The sequence below is a fragment of the Gymnoscopelus braueri genome, assembly GCF_963280865.1.
Source record: "Gymnoscopelus braueri genome assembly, chromosome: 12".
Classification (NCBI taxonomy): Eukaryota; Metazoa; Chordata; class Actinopteri; order Myctophiformes; family Myctophidae; genus Gymnoscopelus; species Gymnoscopelus braueri.
In genome coordinates, this window is record NC_137614.1 from 32859914 (window position 1) to 32876457 (window position 16544).

Sequence of the window (16544 nt, forward strand, 5' to 3'; positions counted from 1 at the left end):
CTCATTAAGCTACATGTACAGTAGAGTATAGCAACAGCACCTCATTAAGCTACAAGTACAGTACAGAATAGCAACAACACCTCAATAAGCTACAGTAGGTATATGCTACATCGCACAACGTTGTCGGACCCAAAAATAGCAGATCTACAAGCTCACAGGGCGTCGCGGACGCAACATGTTGTGAGCTAGTAGATCTGCTATTTTCGATGTCAACGTTATGTATGTGATAGAACACGAACGTATACAATAGCTCAGCTATGCTAGCTTGCGCCTGTCAGCTGCTAGCCAATATGATGACATTCTTTCCCTAGAATTGAATCACTTTGAAACGCTGCACTCCATATACAACATAAATATGATCGGCAACGTACATTAACGTAGTGGGTTTGGCGTTAAGTGCCAGTGCTAGCTGGGTGCTACCCATGGAGCTAACGGATGTTAGCGTTAGCTAGCATAATGGCTAACGTTAGTAAGCAAGCTGTACACACCCATTCATTCATTCATTAATTATCCCAGATAGCGGTAGATTAATGAGATCATATTATCACTTACAATAATTTCCTTGTAAATAAGTTAACGTTAGCTGACCAGCTATTTCCTCCGTGGTGGAGAGTGGAAAGTCCGGTGACCATAGAGTTAAAAATAAGCCGGTGACCAAATTTGGTCAAAGAGGAAGGGACGTACTTACCCGGAACTCCTTTGACGGACGGCCTGTCCTTCAAAATAAAATAAAATGCTATTTATAGAAGTCGTGCGCACGACTTCTATAAATAGCGACTTTGAAAAGGAGAGGTTTTATTTTCAAGATAGGTATAATATTTTTTTTTTCAAAGTTTTTTTTTATGTCATGCATGAAAAAAAAAACTAACCTAAAAAAAATAAAAATAAACTTGGAAAACAAAGATAATCCCTAAAAAAAATAAAATAATCATCCCCCTTTTAAAAAATGTCAACCCCTATAAAAAATATCTCCCCTTTAAAAACCTTTTCATCTCCTTAAAAATAAATGTTATAGCCTTGATTTTTTTAACGTCATTCCCTCCAAAAAAAAATCTTTCCCCTTTAAAAATATTTTCATCTCCTAAAAGAAAAAAATATATAGCCTTGATTGTCTCCGCCAGGCCGAAAGGCATGGCGAGAGAGTATGTTTTCGCCCCTGTCCGTCCGTCCGTGTGTCCGTCCGTCCGTCCATCCGTGTGTGTGTCCTGTCTGTGTGTTAGCACCAAATCTCTGGCACAGTTGGCCCGGTCGCTGCGAAACTGTGCACACACACTCCCTGGATGCCAATTCAGAACCTCTGCCTCAAATTTTTCACATGGGCCTGTTATAGCGCCACCAGGAGGCCAATTTGTGCAAAACCCATTTTTTCCCATTACTCCTACAGTTTTTAACCAAACCTCATGCAAATCGGTACACAGTATCTCTATAGTCATGTGATCAACCCTGATCTGTCTGATTTCCCATATTCCATTCTCATTGGCTAAGGTTACCATCCAAAGTTTGCAGGATTGGTCCGTTTTGAACAAACTGCCTCAAATCATGAACGCAGCTTGCCATTTGCATAGAATTGCACACGCACATTCCCACTAGGCCGAGGAAGAAATGGCACTTAAAACTTTTCACATCAGCCTCATGGTGGCGCTATAACAGGCCGATTTGCATTTTTAACTATAACTGCACCGATCTGCGTGAAACTTTGCACACCTACTCCCTAGAGGCCAAGGAAAAACATCTGCACTGCATTTTTCACATCTGCTTTTTACAGCGCCACCAGGAGGCCGACTTATGTCAAATAAATTTTTGGATATTAATCCTTCAGATTTTATCCAAACATCACACAAATCGGTACACAGTATCTCTATAGTCATGTGATCAAGACGCATCTGTCCGATATTTCATATTCCATCCTCATTGACTAAGGTTGACTTCCAAAGTTTGCAGGATTGGTCCGTTTTGAACAAAATGTCTGAAATCATGAACGCGGCGTGCGATTTCCGTGAAAATTTGCACGCATATTCCCACTAGGCCGAGGAAGAAATGCCACCCTTTTCACATTGGCCTATTATAGCGCCACCAGGAGGCCACAATAACTTACCTGACCTGGCGGAGACCTGTGCTCCGAGGAGCACTTTCTCTAGTTTTTTTAATGTTATCCCTTCCAAAAATACATATTTCCCCTTTAAAAATATTTTCATCTCCTAAAAAATAAATGTTATAGCCTATGTTTTTTTTTTCCATACCAGAAAACATAAACCACCAGCTCTTAAAATAATGTACCTACCCTTAAAACAATCTACCTAGCTCTTAAAATAATGTACCTACCCTTAAAACAATCTACCTAGCTCTAAAAATAATGTACCTACCCTTACATTTTAAAACAATCTACCTAGTAATGTCCCCTAAGGGGCTCCGTACAATCACAACTCCCTGGAGCCACCAGTGTGTGTGTGTGTGTGTGTGTGTGTGTGTGTGTGTGTGTGTGTGTGTGTGTGTGTGTGTGTGTGATATACAAACTAATCTTACTATAAATACAATCATTGTTTAGTTTAGGACGACAGGATGTCAAAGACAGAAACATTACCAGCTGAGAGCTAATGTGTGCTCATTCTCTGTGGTTAAATACACAAGCAGCTTGCTTATTCAATAGCTGCCGCTGGTTGCACTCGAGTCGAGTAACCCCTTACGTCGATGTTAAATAACGAGGCAATGTACACATTCCTGTTGAAAATATATCTTCCGCAGTATCACTATAATGCATTGTAAATGTCATTATAATGAAGTATAGACCCAACCTTTAAGTAAAGCATTACACAATACACCTTGCTTTGTCTTTGCATGCATCTCTTTATTCATGACGATGTTTACATCTTAGATTATGTATTCATTTAAAAGCTCTGACAGGTCACCACTGTAATAATATGTGATACAATACAGATATCTACTGTATGAGTTTAGGATTAAAAAGAGTCCCAAAGAGAGAAAAAAAAAACAATTAAAACCATGAAAAAGAGTAAATATTGCATCATGCCTTTTATACCACGGCTGTGCTTTTCTAAAATATATGCATGCGAACCTAAACATGTTTAAGGAACACGTCTGATCTTCATCGCTACAGCCTTCAGGGATTGTTGATGACCCTTCCCTCCCCAGTATAGCCAGTATACACCTGTTGCAAAATGACGATTTTGACCCCAACCCCAAAGGTAAACACCATTGATGTTAACATGGAGACAGGACCAGCTGTACCAAAATGCACCTAAATAATAACCTGCACAGTTCATGTAGGCCACCATGTCCTGATCTTTGTCAAAGGTTGAGAATTTCATTCCATTGGAGCGTTCAGTCAGTGCGTCTCCTGCTCCTCCATCCTTGAAGCCATCAACCTGCAGCTTGTAGCCATCAGCCTCAGAACCCACAGAGAAAGAGGAGTAAGAGGCAAACGCTGTGTTTCCCTCAAAGTCTTCCATGTCCACCCTCAGCTCATACTTTCTGTCCTTGGTAAGGAAATGCATGTTCTCCAGTCCCAGCCAGTACTCGCCTGATGCGTCTCCAAACCCAGCTTGGTACTGAGCCCAGGGTCTGTAGAAGTTCACAGTGCCGTCCACTCTTCTCTGGATGACTGTCCACTTCCCTCCATCTGTGTCCATGTCACAGTAGACCTTGGCAGGTGGAGTAGTGGGGTAGATGGTGTACACACCACTCGCTGTGGAGACTCTTTTGTAGATTTCGTCACAGTCCAGAACCAGGTCGTGATCATCATTGTCACAGTCCAGATCAGGGGCGTACTGCAGGGACCAAAATTCAGCTCTGGGATTTACACATTTGTACATAAATGGCGCGGCCGTTCTGGAATTTTCCCGAATTTCATGATCACCATTGTTGTAGTTCTCCTCACAGTCCTGATCCGGGTTGAGTCCACAACGAGGAGCAGAGTGGACTGTTACAGCCAGAAACAGAACTGCAGCAACAAGTATCATCTTGAAGTCTTTGAGTTGTAGCTTGTTGTTCAGATCAAAGGACGTCTGAGTGTGTTGAGTGTATGTTCAGCTCCAGTAGAAGGTTCAATGCAGTCTGTGTGTGGGACCCTTCTCTTATAGTTAAGAATGGTGACATATTGACACCAAAGAGATCGTATGATAGATAAAGGTACTCTGTCACCAGACCAGTCTGAGCTGCCTATACATTTTAGTTACATAGTACACACACACACACACACACACACACACACACACACACACACACACACACACACACACACACACACACACACACACACACACACACACACACACACACACACACACACACACACCAACCAACCACATTATTCAAAGCATGCACTGCTCAAGGTGCGGCCATAGTTGAATGATTAGAGAGCCTGCCTTGGAACCCAGAGGTCACAGGTTCAATTCCAGGCCCAGCAGCAATGTGTCAAACGGTGCGTTTTAACAGCGGGCGATCAGGATAGTATTTTCCGGAAGTGCTTTATATGTCTATGAGAGCCGGCAACTACTGGCGACAGGGCGAAGTGGGCGGGGGCGGCGATGAAAAATGGATTTTCTTTATCTTTTGGACGATGTTGCCCGGGGATCGCCCGAGAGTCGCCCGCTGTTAAAACGTACTGTAAGTGTCCCTGAGTAAGATACTTGACCCCCAACTGCTCCCCGAGACACTGCCCCCTAGTGCCCACTGCTCCTGTCACTAAGGATGGGTTAAATGCAGATACTGGTGTTTTAAAAAATATCCAGTGACAAATAGACTGTGTAGACTACATTATTATTACTATTATTATTATTATTGTTCTGAATAAACATAAAAATGCATGACCGTCTGTCTAGGATTCTGTTTAAACAGTATGTCAGTAATAAAGCTATGCACGATTATGCATTATGTGAATTCATATTTTGAATAAGAGCTTGGTGAAAAGAAAAACATCCTTCAACTCGTTAAAACCGGATAAGCATCTGTGTCATTTTAACAATTTTATCTTTGGCTATTACAAAATAGCAGATATACAAGCTCACAGCGTGGCACGAAGTGACGCGCTTTGAGCTTGTACATCTGCTATTGTACAACAGCTTGTACATCTGCTATTATTGAACATTTTTGTTTGAAATTTTGATATATATTTTTTAACACAAATCTTCTCTTCTGGTGGTCCCTGGCACAAAACATTTTCAGATCGGGGGTCCACGTCCAAATACATATAATTATGGGGGTCCTTGGCACGAACATGTTTGAGATTGGCACAAACATGTTTGAGAACTATAGGGTTAATAGTTCCTGTTTACTATATTTAATGAACGTCCTTACTGGAAACTAGCTGCTGTGTTTGGAATGTGAACTGACAGAGGATTCCTGTAGACTGACAGACAGTAAACAGGATAGACAGCTCATCATGTTGTAAATCGACTATTTTTCGGCAAAAATACAAGTACATACCCCTGGGGAACTCCGGTCAACCAAGTATATCCAGTAGGGTTTAAATGGTTATAAAGAAAACATCACATGGATGCACCTGGGACGTATCATCAGTGTTGTAGCCTGGGGTCATCGGGTGTTTCGGGTCTCGCAACAACATCGCCCAGGTGACCCAGCCGGGGTTGATCAAGCCCCGACTTACGTCCCAGTAGCTACCCACGGTCAGTCCTCTTAGGCAGAGACAGGGCCACTCAAAAAACGTATAGATATTTACTTTGACATTTTTAAAATCAAAACACAGTGCCAGAACCGGCTTTGTTTTAACCAAAAAAAAATCAAGCTTGTGGATCTGGTACTTTTGATGCTTTTGTGTGATGATCAGAGTGTAGAAGAGAGAGTTGCGTCACGCTTTGATCTCACCGCAAAGCAGGATGTTGCCTCCTGTAGTTCCAAACATAGGAATTTCCTCATTGAGATAGAAACAGAACTTCCGCATTCCATTCTTACGATGGGAGTCAACGCTAGTGTCGTCACTCTCATAGTTATATCACGCTGAGTATGATCAAGTATAGGTTGTTAATATACACAAAAACACAAAAAGTTAGAATATGGAGTTCAGAGTTTTCTGCCCGACAACCAGTGGTGGGAAAAGTACTCAAATGTTTTATTTAAGTAAAAGTATCAATACTGCAATGTGGAAGTATTCTGTTACAAGTAAAAGTCCGGATTTCAAAATGGACTTGAGTAAAAGTACAAAGTATTGGTATCAAAATGTACTTAAAGCACCAAAAGTAAAAGTAATTTTTTTTAAAAATAAATAGCCAATCTACAAGCTCACCACGCGTCGCATCCCTAGGTATAAAATAGGGCTAAAGTGGTTAATTTTTTATAATGTAATAATTTATATCTGCAGAGTAAGTAGTAACTAAAGTTTTCAAATATTTGTAGTGGAATAAAAGCACAATATGTGCCTCTGAGATGTAATGGAGTAGAAGTAAAAGTATAGACAATTGGAAATACTCCAGTAAAGCCAAAGTACCTCAAAATTGTACTTAAGTACAGTACTTGAGTAAATGTACTTAGTTACTTTACGCCACTGCCGACAACAGTGATATCATATTTCACTGCCTACCATGACTGTTAAACAAGCACTGAGCCTTCCTGTCACCAGGCTGTCCTGAAGACACAGCATTATTCTTCTGTGTATATCACTGTTGTCAGGCAGAAAACCCTTATCTGCATGTTCTAACTTTTTGTGTTTTTTTCATAAATTGAAGCCATACTTGATCATACTACAGCGTCACACATAAGCATCAAAAGTAGCAGATCTACAAATTTTGTTATTTTTGAATTAGAATCCTGAAAAGTATCAGTTTTGGACATGAGGTTTCCACCTGACAGAAACGATATATGACTATTATGACTAAATACTATGACATGTTTTTATAATCTGCTACTTTTAAATGCCTCATTTAAAAAAAATTCCCCCTTAATCCATGCACCTTATGTACATTATCTGTCATTACGTCTAACTGCTTGATACCACTGCAATTTATCCACCACACACACCTTATATGTATGTAATGCACCGTATGTATATTTATTATGTATGTTTTTTCTTTTTCTTCCTTTCCATATCTCTTTACAGCTTTCTTAAAACTGCAATGATGGGGTTTGTGCAACAAGTAATTTCACCCACTTGTACCATCATTTTTTTTTTCTTTTTTACTGAACACACCAATTATGTTCGTATAGAGAGACTCTGGACAAAGCTGGATGTACCGCGGTGGATTCACACACACACGCACACGCGCACACACACACACACACACACACACACACACACACACACACACACACACACACACACACACACACACACACACACACACACACACACACACACACACACACACACACACACACATACACACACACACCAACCACATTATTCAAAGCATGCACTGCTCAAGGTGCGGCCATAGTTGAATGATTAGAGAGCCCGCCTTGGAACCCAGAGGTCACAGGTTCAATTCCAAGCCCTGCAGCAATGTGTCAAAGTGTCCCTGAGCAAGATACTTTTGAATAAGAGCTTGGTGAAATGAAAAACATCCTTCAACTCGTTAAAACCGGATAAGCATCTGTGTCATTTTAAAGATTTTATCGTTGGCTATTAAAAAATAGCAGATATACAAGCTCACAGCGCATCACTTCGTGCCACGCTGTGAGCTTTTATATCTGCTATTGTTGAACATTTTTGAAATTTTGATATATATTTTTTAACACATATCTTCTTTTCTGGTGGTCCCTGGCACAAAACATTTTCAGATGGGGGGTCCACGTCCAAATACATATAATTATGGGGGTCCTTGGCACGAACATGTTTGAGAACTATAGGGAACCGCAGGGCGTTCAGAACGTGTACCTCGCTGTTTGCATCACACCATGTCACACATTCTGAATGGCTGCTGCTATGCCTATAGATGGGTTTCCGCGCGACGTCATCACAGAGCAGAGTGCGCAATCTGCGCATGCGGGTGGTAGAACGAACCGGAAGCGCCATTCACTCTGTTGTTATTTTCGGGATTTAGATAGGCATAATGCTGCTATTTTAGGCATAATAGGCATAATGCTGCTATTATATACAAACAGATCCAACTTCCGACAAATCATTTTTATTGAGTAAAGAAGATATTACAAACTGCATCATTTAATCTACTTTCATTAAACCCGGTGAAGACCATTTCTTTTCTGAATATACATTTGACTAGAGCTGCTGCGGGTAATAGCGCCCTCTACTGCTCAACCCTCCACTGCGCGCGCATCATCCTCTCATGTTTACAAACAGGAAACCCATCTATAAAAGGGCTTTACATAGCACGCCACGACAGCATAGTTGATCTCATAACTAAGGACATTATCTAAACATTTTACACCGTCAGTGAGAATGTACTAAGCATTCCTGTGTCAAACCTTCCATGTTTCAACTCTGTACTGAAAATCCTGAAATCTTTGCACATCTCTCCGCTAATACACCAGGGGCCAGTTGCACCACCTCACACTCAGTTCAAACTTAGCCTAGTTATAGCTTGACCCATTCAATCATTTTAGATTTCTTTGGCTATTCAAAAATAGCAGATCTACAAGCTCATAGCGCGGCACCGAGTGCCGCGCTACGAGCTTGTAGATCTGCTATTTTTGAAAAATCTTGAAAATGTGTGCATATTTTTTTTTAAAGATTTGCACACATTTTCACGATTTTTCAAAAAAATAGCAGATCTACAAGCTCGTACCGCAGCGCTACGAGCTTGTAGATCTGCTATTTTTGAATAGCCAAAGAAATCTAAAAATGACACCAATACTTTCCCGGTCTAAATGGCTTTTTAAAAGCCATTTGAGCTATAACTAGGCTAAGTTTGAACTTAGTGTGAGGTGGTGCAACTGGCCCTCGATGTTGTTGTTGTTGTCAATGAAGGAAACAGACCAGTTTCCATTCTTGAAATGGCCTGCACCTTTGACTCTAGCTTAGAAGGAAGCTTTTATGACCAAAGAAGAGTCTTTAAATACCAGCCGCTCCTCCATACCATCACAGAGCTAGGTTATAGGTGCAATCTATTTGTGTTTATCTTTGGCAGCCTAGGACACATAGGTTGGTTGTAAGAGGCTTCCAACAACTTGGGATGCAGCTAAACGGCTTGCACAATTCTGTGGAATCTCTTCTGCTATCGGTAGCCGCCAAATATGGCGAAGACACTGTTATTTGTACCCCTAAAGGGTGTGGGATTATTTGTCCATGATTTGCTGACTGTACTTTTTTTTTTTTTTACAGCACCTTGTAATATTTGTGTACTTGTATTGTATCTCTCATGTGGACATGAATAAATGATTAAATGTGCATGAAGAAACATTGTTCATAACTTATGTAACTACAGTACATTGGCATTTGGCAGCCATAAACACAGAATTCAGTGTCTGATTTGTGGCTGTGATTGAGGCTCCATGCAGCCACTGTGTTGTGCCTTTTGTACACCATGCTTTAGATTAGTGGTTCTCAACCTTTTCAGGCTGCGACACCCCAAAATAATCATATTTTAACTGGGGACCCACCAAAATAATCATATTTGAACTGGGGACCCACCAAAATAATCATATTTGAACTGGGGACCCACCAACATAATCATATTTGAACTGGGGACCCACCAAAATAATCATATTTGAACTGGGGACCCCCACCATGACAAGCACTTGGAATTGTAGGCATTACATTTATTTACACAATATTTGCCTCTTTCTTACATAATATTTGACAATTTGGTATTAAAAAGGTCTAAAAAAATCATTCAATTGTCACTTTAGAAATGTGCAGATACCTGCAGATAATGCGCTCCTGTTGTAAACAATTTGAAACATTATGCGCTCAGGAAAAAAAGTACTCGCAGTAAGTAAATGCAGCTGGCTCTCCTTACCCTCTGCCGTTGTCCAGATGGATGATGAAGGTCTCGTTACCAAACTTCTCAAACGTCTCGTAGTGGTGGCGGTCCATGTTGCCTGTTCCAAGGAGACATTAACCCATTAAGACCGGGAACGCATCTGCGTCATATTAAGATTTCTTTGCTATTCAAAAAAAATATGGGTGCCGCGCAATGAGCTTGAATATCTGCTATTTTTTAATAGCCAAAGCTAAGTGGTTAAAATGATTCTGACGCTATGTTAACTAATTTCTGGAACCCCCCCCAAGGACCCCTGGGGGTCCCCGGACCCCACTTTGAGAACCAATGCTCTACATCATCATTTCAGAAGGGGGGTCGGTCCGTGGCCAAACGCACAGCAATTAATAGGGGTTCTTGACACGAAAATGTTTTGAGAACCATGCATTCTCCTCACCCATCAGGAAGTCAAAGATAGTCATGTCCATGATGTCTAGGAGTCGAGTCCCGCGGTCGTACGGCGGCGTTTGTTTCACTTCGTCACAGTAGTCTGGGTCCACCTCCCACCTGGGAACACATTTCATAAAATTTACTCATCCTACCATCCTACTATTATTACATTAAATATGTGAGAGTAATCATTGCTATATAGTGTTTGTTCAGTAACAGGAGTCGCCCCGTTTCTCCGGCTCTTTAAATTTTCACGTGGGTTGCCAATTTCAGCCAATCAGGATCCATTTATCAGCTTCAATTTTATAGTGTTCCACCCCGTTGCCGTGGCAACCGGGGTGGCACTTCATTGACTTAATAGCAACATGGCCGCCGTGTGAATATGGTCTATTGTGTCTCCTCATTGTTTATCATGTATGAGTTCTCTCTATCCTGTTTGGATAAAATTGGCATCCCGATCTAAACGTTTATTGTCTGTTCACTAAAGAGCTGCAGAGACAGGGAGACCCATGTTACTGAACAAACACTCTATAGCAATGATTACTATCACAATATAGAGCTAAGTAACACTTATTTAACAACAAATGAAAATCACTTAATGCACCACTAAATTTAATTAAATCAAGGTAAAGTAAAGTACATTTCCGTTATGTCTCTCTTACGATCATACAAGTCCGGAATTCAAAATTTACTTGAGTAAAAGTACTAAAGGATTGGCATGAACATGTACTTAAAGTACCAAAAGTAAAAGTACTCATTATGCAGAATGTCCCATTTCAAAGTTTTCAAGTGTATACAAATCTTTTGAGCTCACAATGCAACGCATTGCGACGCATTGTGCGTCACGATGCGACGCATTGTGAGCTTGTAGATCGGCTATTTTCAAATAGCCGAAATGTATACAGAGCTGAAGTGGTTAATGTAGGTTTTGTAATAATAATCACAATCTACAAAGTAACTAAAGTGTTCAAATAAATGTAGTGGAGTAAAATTACAATATTTTCCTTTGAGATGTAGTGGAGTAGAAGTAAAAATACCTCAAAATTGTACTTAAGTACCGTACTTGAGTAAATGTACTTAGTTACTTTACACCACTGCCTGTTTGAGAGGCGGGCCTTACTCTGCTTTCTTGCGTTTGTGGTAGCTCCGCCTCCAGGGGTTCCTCCAGGTTTTGCGTTTGGCCAAGGTCAGGTCCGGCAGGAAGGCCGCCAGAGAGCCCTCGATCTGGTCCGGCTTACCGCACAGAGCATGCTCAGTGCTGCAGTAGTACGAACACTCGCCGTAGAAACAGATGTTATTGGCTGAGGAGACACAGAGGGGCGGGACAACGGGTTAGGGACGGATGTTATTGGCTGAGGAGACACAGAGGGGTGGGACAACGGGTTAGAGACGGATGTTATTGGCGGAGGAGACACAAAGGGGCGGGACAACGGGTTAGAGACGGATGTTATTGGCTGAGGAGACACAGAGGGGTGGGACAACGGGTTAGAGACGGATGTTATTGGCTGAGGAGACACAGAGGGGCGGGACAACGGGTTAGAGACGGATGTTATTGGCTGAGGAGACACAGAGGGGTGGGACAACGGGTTAGGAACGGATGTTATTGGCTGAGGAGACACAGAGGGGCGGGACAACGGGTTAGAGACGGATGTTATTGGCTGAGGAGACACAGAGGGGCGGGACAACGGGTTAGAGACGGATGTTATTGGCTGAGGAGACACAGAGGGCGGGACAACGGGTTAGAAACAGACGTTATTGGCTGAGGAGACACAGAGGGAGGGAACAATGTGTTAGAGACAGATGTTATTGGCTGAGGAGACACAGAGGGAGGGAACAATGGGTTAGAGACAGATATTATTGGCTGAGGAGACACAGAGGGCGGGACAACGGGTTAGAGACAGATGTTATTGGCTGAGAAGACACCGAGGGAGGGAACAATGGGTTAGAGACAGATGTTATTGGCTGAGGAGACACAGAGGGCGGGACAACGGGTTAGAGACAGATGTTATTGGCGGAGGAGACACAAAGGGGCGGGACAACGGGTTAGAGACGGATGTTATTGGCTGAGGAGACACAGAGGGGCGGGACAACGGGTTAGGAACGGATGTTATTGGCTGAGGAGACACAGAGGGGCGGGACAACGGGTTAGAAACGGATGTTATTGGCTGAGGAGACAAAGGGGCGGGACAACGGGTTAGAGACGGATGTTTTTGGCTGAGGAGACACAGAGGGAGGAGACAACGGGTTAGAAACATATGTCATAGGCTGAGGAGACACAGAGGGAGGGAGGGAGAAGGGAACAGAGATGAATCACTTACAGGAAGTCCTGGTTTACATTTATTTTGTCGGCTGTTAAGAGTGAATCATTAAGGAACCGGAATGGTTTAAAATCCATTAATGACCCCAATGACAAGCGTCTCACCTGGTGAGATGAAGAACGTCCTCCACAACTTCTTGTCCCTCGTCACGTCCCTGATCTCCCTGGTCATGTTGACCAGCCTCCCTGCCACCGGGGGCACCCTGCGGAAGTCTAGGATCCTATGAGAGAGAGAGAGAGAGAGAGAGAGAGAGAGAGAGAGAGAGAGAGAGCGAGAGAGCGAGAGACAGAGATTTGAATCATACAAAACACTTGTAGATCTGCTGTTTTCGCCTATAATGACGTACCCAAAATAGGGAGCACTTAAGCAAAGCATTTGGTATGTCCTATATGTGACTGTGATGTCCATGTCAAATAGACATCAATCAATCAATCAATCAATCAATCAATCAATCAATCAATCAATCAATCAACCAATCAACCAATCAGGTAACACAGTGGGTGGAGCAACAGCCCTACCATCCGAGTGGTTTTTATTTTATTATTTTACATCCAGCCTGACTGGGGAAAATGTGACACAGAACAAACATGGAGTGTGTGTGTGTGTGTGTGTGTGTGTGTGTGTGTGTGTGTGTGTGTGTGTGTGTGTGTGTGTGTGTGTGTCTACGTGTGCACGTGTGCGCATGCATGCGTGTGTGCGTGCGTCCGTCCGTGCGTGCGTGCGTATGGAATCCGTTCAGCATGTGTAGTGTGTAAATAATTCATCCACTTAACACTGTGCTCCTGTACTTACATTATTGGCATCTAAAGTGCCACCACTTATTCACATCAAATAATCCACTTCAAAGCAAAACAGTCAGTCAGTCAGTCAGTCAGTCAGTCAGTCAGTCACTCTCTCTCTCTCTCTCTCTCTCTCTCTCTCTCTCTCTCTCTCTCTCTCTCTCTCTCTCTCTCTCTCTCTCTCTTCCCTCTAGTGGTCATATGGAAAAGTACACTATACCTGCATTCTCATATAGGGCTTTAAATGGATATCGTCGTGTTAGAAATAACCTCATACCTCCATATTTCAACTTGTTATGTTTTTTGCTATTTTAGAACATATTAAGTTAAAGTGAAAGTGGCATAAGTCTGTGTGTGGGTTTTAGAAAAACTGAACCAATAGAAAACTATTGAAAACTATATCGGTTCTTTTTTTTTTACAGAAAAGTGACAGTTTTGGACATCCAAGTTTTCCACCCCGAAAGCGACAATACAGTATGTCGTCTCTGGGTGGAAACAAACCTCATATCTCCAAAACTGTTGCTTTTTTCAGGGCTCAAATTCAAAAACAGCAAAAGTAGCCGTCACGGCTGGCTCTTGCCACGACAAATAATAGGGGAGGGAGACCAACGTTAAAGTGTAACAAAGGATGTTTATTAAATAATAAACTCTAACATAAGCAACTGAGGTATAGCTGAAAGTAAAGGGACATCATAATAACAGTAAAGGATCCAATGAGCTGTGGAGTCAGTAACTCAGTGGTGGAAGTGTGCAAGCAGGGACGTGCAGAAGTATAGGAGGGGCAGGGGCTGGAATTTGAAAAGGGCACCTATTGGATTTTTTTAAACTAACAATTACCATACTTTTAGGCCAGAAAACCCGACAAATCCGAAGAGGTATCATTGCGTGCTTAATGTCCTCAAAGTCACGCACCCAAAAAGCTTTGAACTGATCAGATTGGACCTTCTGTTCCAGAGATAATGGCCAAAACATCTTGAAAACTGACACTTTCGCCGGTTTTCGATCACCGATTTTCGATTGAGTTTTGGCCATTGTCGCTCGTTTTTCTTTAATAACACGGGCTACGAAGGTCGTATGGCGACAAACTTGATACCTGAGTAAAGTTAACTATGAGCTGCATCCAAACCATCCACTGCCATTTCCGTCGGCCTTACCGCTAGGCTGCTAGGGGTAGTTGAAATAAGATTTTCGTTTATTTAAAAAAAAAAATTCAGTCTGGAGAGGGCACTTTTTTAGCGACAGGTAAAAGGGCAGGGGCTCTAGCCCCCTTTCATGTCTATGTGTGCACGTGCATGTGTGCAAGAGTCATAGACTGTATAAAATGAATGGACAGCGTCACACCATTGGTTTCTACAGACCGAAAATGAAGCCGATTGTTCGGCTTTGTGCAATCTTTCAATATCGCCTCATATTGCGTCATATCCTTTGCAACCGGAAATGAACGCTATTGGTTGGGCAGCTTGTCAATCAAATCATCCCGCCCCCCTCCTAGAGCATAACCTACTTTATCGTCAATTTTAAAACAAATGGGACCATAGTTAAACCAAAACGCATATCATGATGATTGAAAGGAGACTTTAAACTAGCGACTGGAAGCATATAGTATTTATGACAATTTATATTAAGGTAAGAAAATCTAGTCTAAAGTTTGTCAAAAACCCATCCGCTTGCGTTAAGATAAATTCTAGGCGGCCATTGCTGCGGTGTCGCGGTGCGGAGCGTTGACACCGCAGCTATGGCTGCCTACGGGCAGCGCGTCTGTGGATTTGTCTATATAGACTCCTGGAGGCACCGGGCCCAGGTGCTCTCCAATGAGCCATTAGCAGATAGATAGACTGCCCCACCCTGTTCACCTCGCAAGAACAGCATGCGCAGAGCAGACACTCCCATAACACTCCATATAAGGGAGTGGGGCATCACAATAGCAGATCTACAAGCTCGAAACGTGTGGCTTCGCGCCACGTTTCGAGCTTGTACTGTACATCTTGCTACTTTTCATGCTTTTGTGTGACGCTGTAGTATGATCAAGTAGTAGGGCGTTAATCAGGGGCGTCAATCCCGGGGGTGACGCAGGGGACATATTATGTAAAATCCCCACAATGGTTCGGTCCGTTCTAAGGAAACGAGTCGGCGATGCTGCCAAGTCTGATTATTATAAGCGCACTGATTTGGGATTGTTTTCATATTCCTGGTTGCTTGTTTCTCTCGCAAAATCTGGCAACACTACCAATCCTACTGCAACAACAACGAGAACAGTGTTAACTAAGGTTAATGAGGGAAGTTTGTGCTCGCGCGCACAGCTTCAGCCCAGATTGACGCGCTTGCCTCTAATTTGCAAAAAAAAAAAGGAAAAAAAAGGAGATATTATATTAGACAGCAACGATATACACGAGTGCATCAAAGCAGAGTATTCGCCGGGCCTATAGTTAACCTGACCTGCGGTATGTTTGTTGGCCACAGGCATGACCCTCGTAAGACTTAACACTGAGACAGACAGACAGACATAGACGCACAGACAGGCTTTGGTTCATAGAGTGTGTGTGTGTGTGTGTGTGTGTGTGTGTGTGTGTGTGTGTGTGTGTGTGTGTGTGTGTGTCTGTGTGTCTGTGTGTGTGTGTGTGTGTGTGTGTGTGTGTGTGTGTGTGTGTGTGTGTGTGTGTGCGGGGGGGTAACCTGAGCTTACAGAGAGAAGCACTCAGGAGCTGCAAACTGCATCGTCATGCTTAGCCCCAGTGACAATGGAGCACCTGTGCGTGCGTGCGTGCGTGCGTGCGTGTGTGTGTTGTGTGTGTGTGTGCGTGTACGTGTACGTGTGCTGTGTGCTGTGTGTGTGTGTGTGTGTGTGTGTGTGTGTGTGTGTGTGTGTGTGTCTGTGTGCGTGTACGTGTGCGCGTGTGTGTGTGTGTAGTTGTGAGTGTTTGCGGTCACACATCCCCATTCAGAACAGATGGTAAGAGAGCTCTCTGCCAAGCAGCCAGAGTTGTAGGAAAGGGGCAAAAGGTATTTACTGTCAAATATATGTAATTATAAAACACATGAAAGGATGCTGTATGGAGAACAGCATCCAACATGATGGGCTGACCTGATGCCGTGGTTCTCAAACTTTGTCAAGGACCCCCAAATTGCTATATACATTTGGTCGCGGACCC

At 42.7% G+C, this 16544-nt stretch overlaps 2 protein-coding genes across 2 annotated transcripts; both read right to left on the reverse strand.

Moving 5' to 3' along the window:
* Nucleotides 1-2636: 2636 nt before the first annotated feature.
* LOC308096497 (microfibril-associated glycoprotein 4-like) lies at nt 2637-6613 on the reverse strand (the record flags this gene model as incomplete). Its single annotated transcript, XM_080443917.1, has 3 exons — nt 2637-2679; nt 3247-3785; nt 6554-6613. The coding sequence occupies 3 exons, from the start codon at nt 6611-6613 to the stop codon at nt 2637-2639; spliced, it is 642 nt and encodes a 213-aa protein (XP_080300043.1).
* Nucleotides 6614-9883: 3270 nt separating this feature from the next.
* On the reverse strand, nt 9884-16116 carry LOC308096499 (extracellular serine/threonine protein kinase FAM20C-like; the record flags this gene model as incomplete). Its single annotated transcript, XM_080443919.1, has 5 exons — nt 9884-9969; nt 10306-10415; nt 11419-11599; nt 12721-12836; nt 16079-16116. The coding sequence occupies 5 exons, from the start codon at nt 16114-16116 to the stop codon at nt 9884-9886; spliced, it is 531 nt and encodes a 176-aa protein (XP_080300045.1).
* Between the last annotated feature and the right edge of the window lie 428 nt (nt 16117-16544).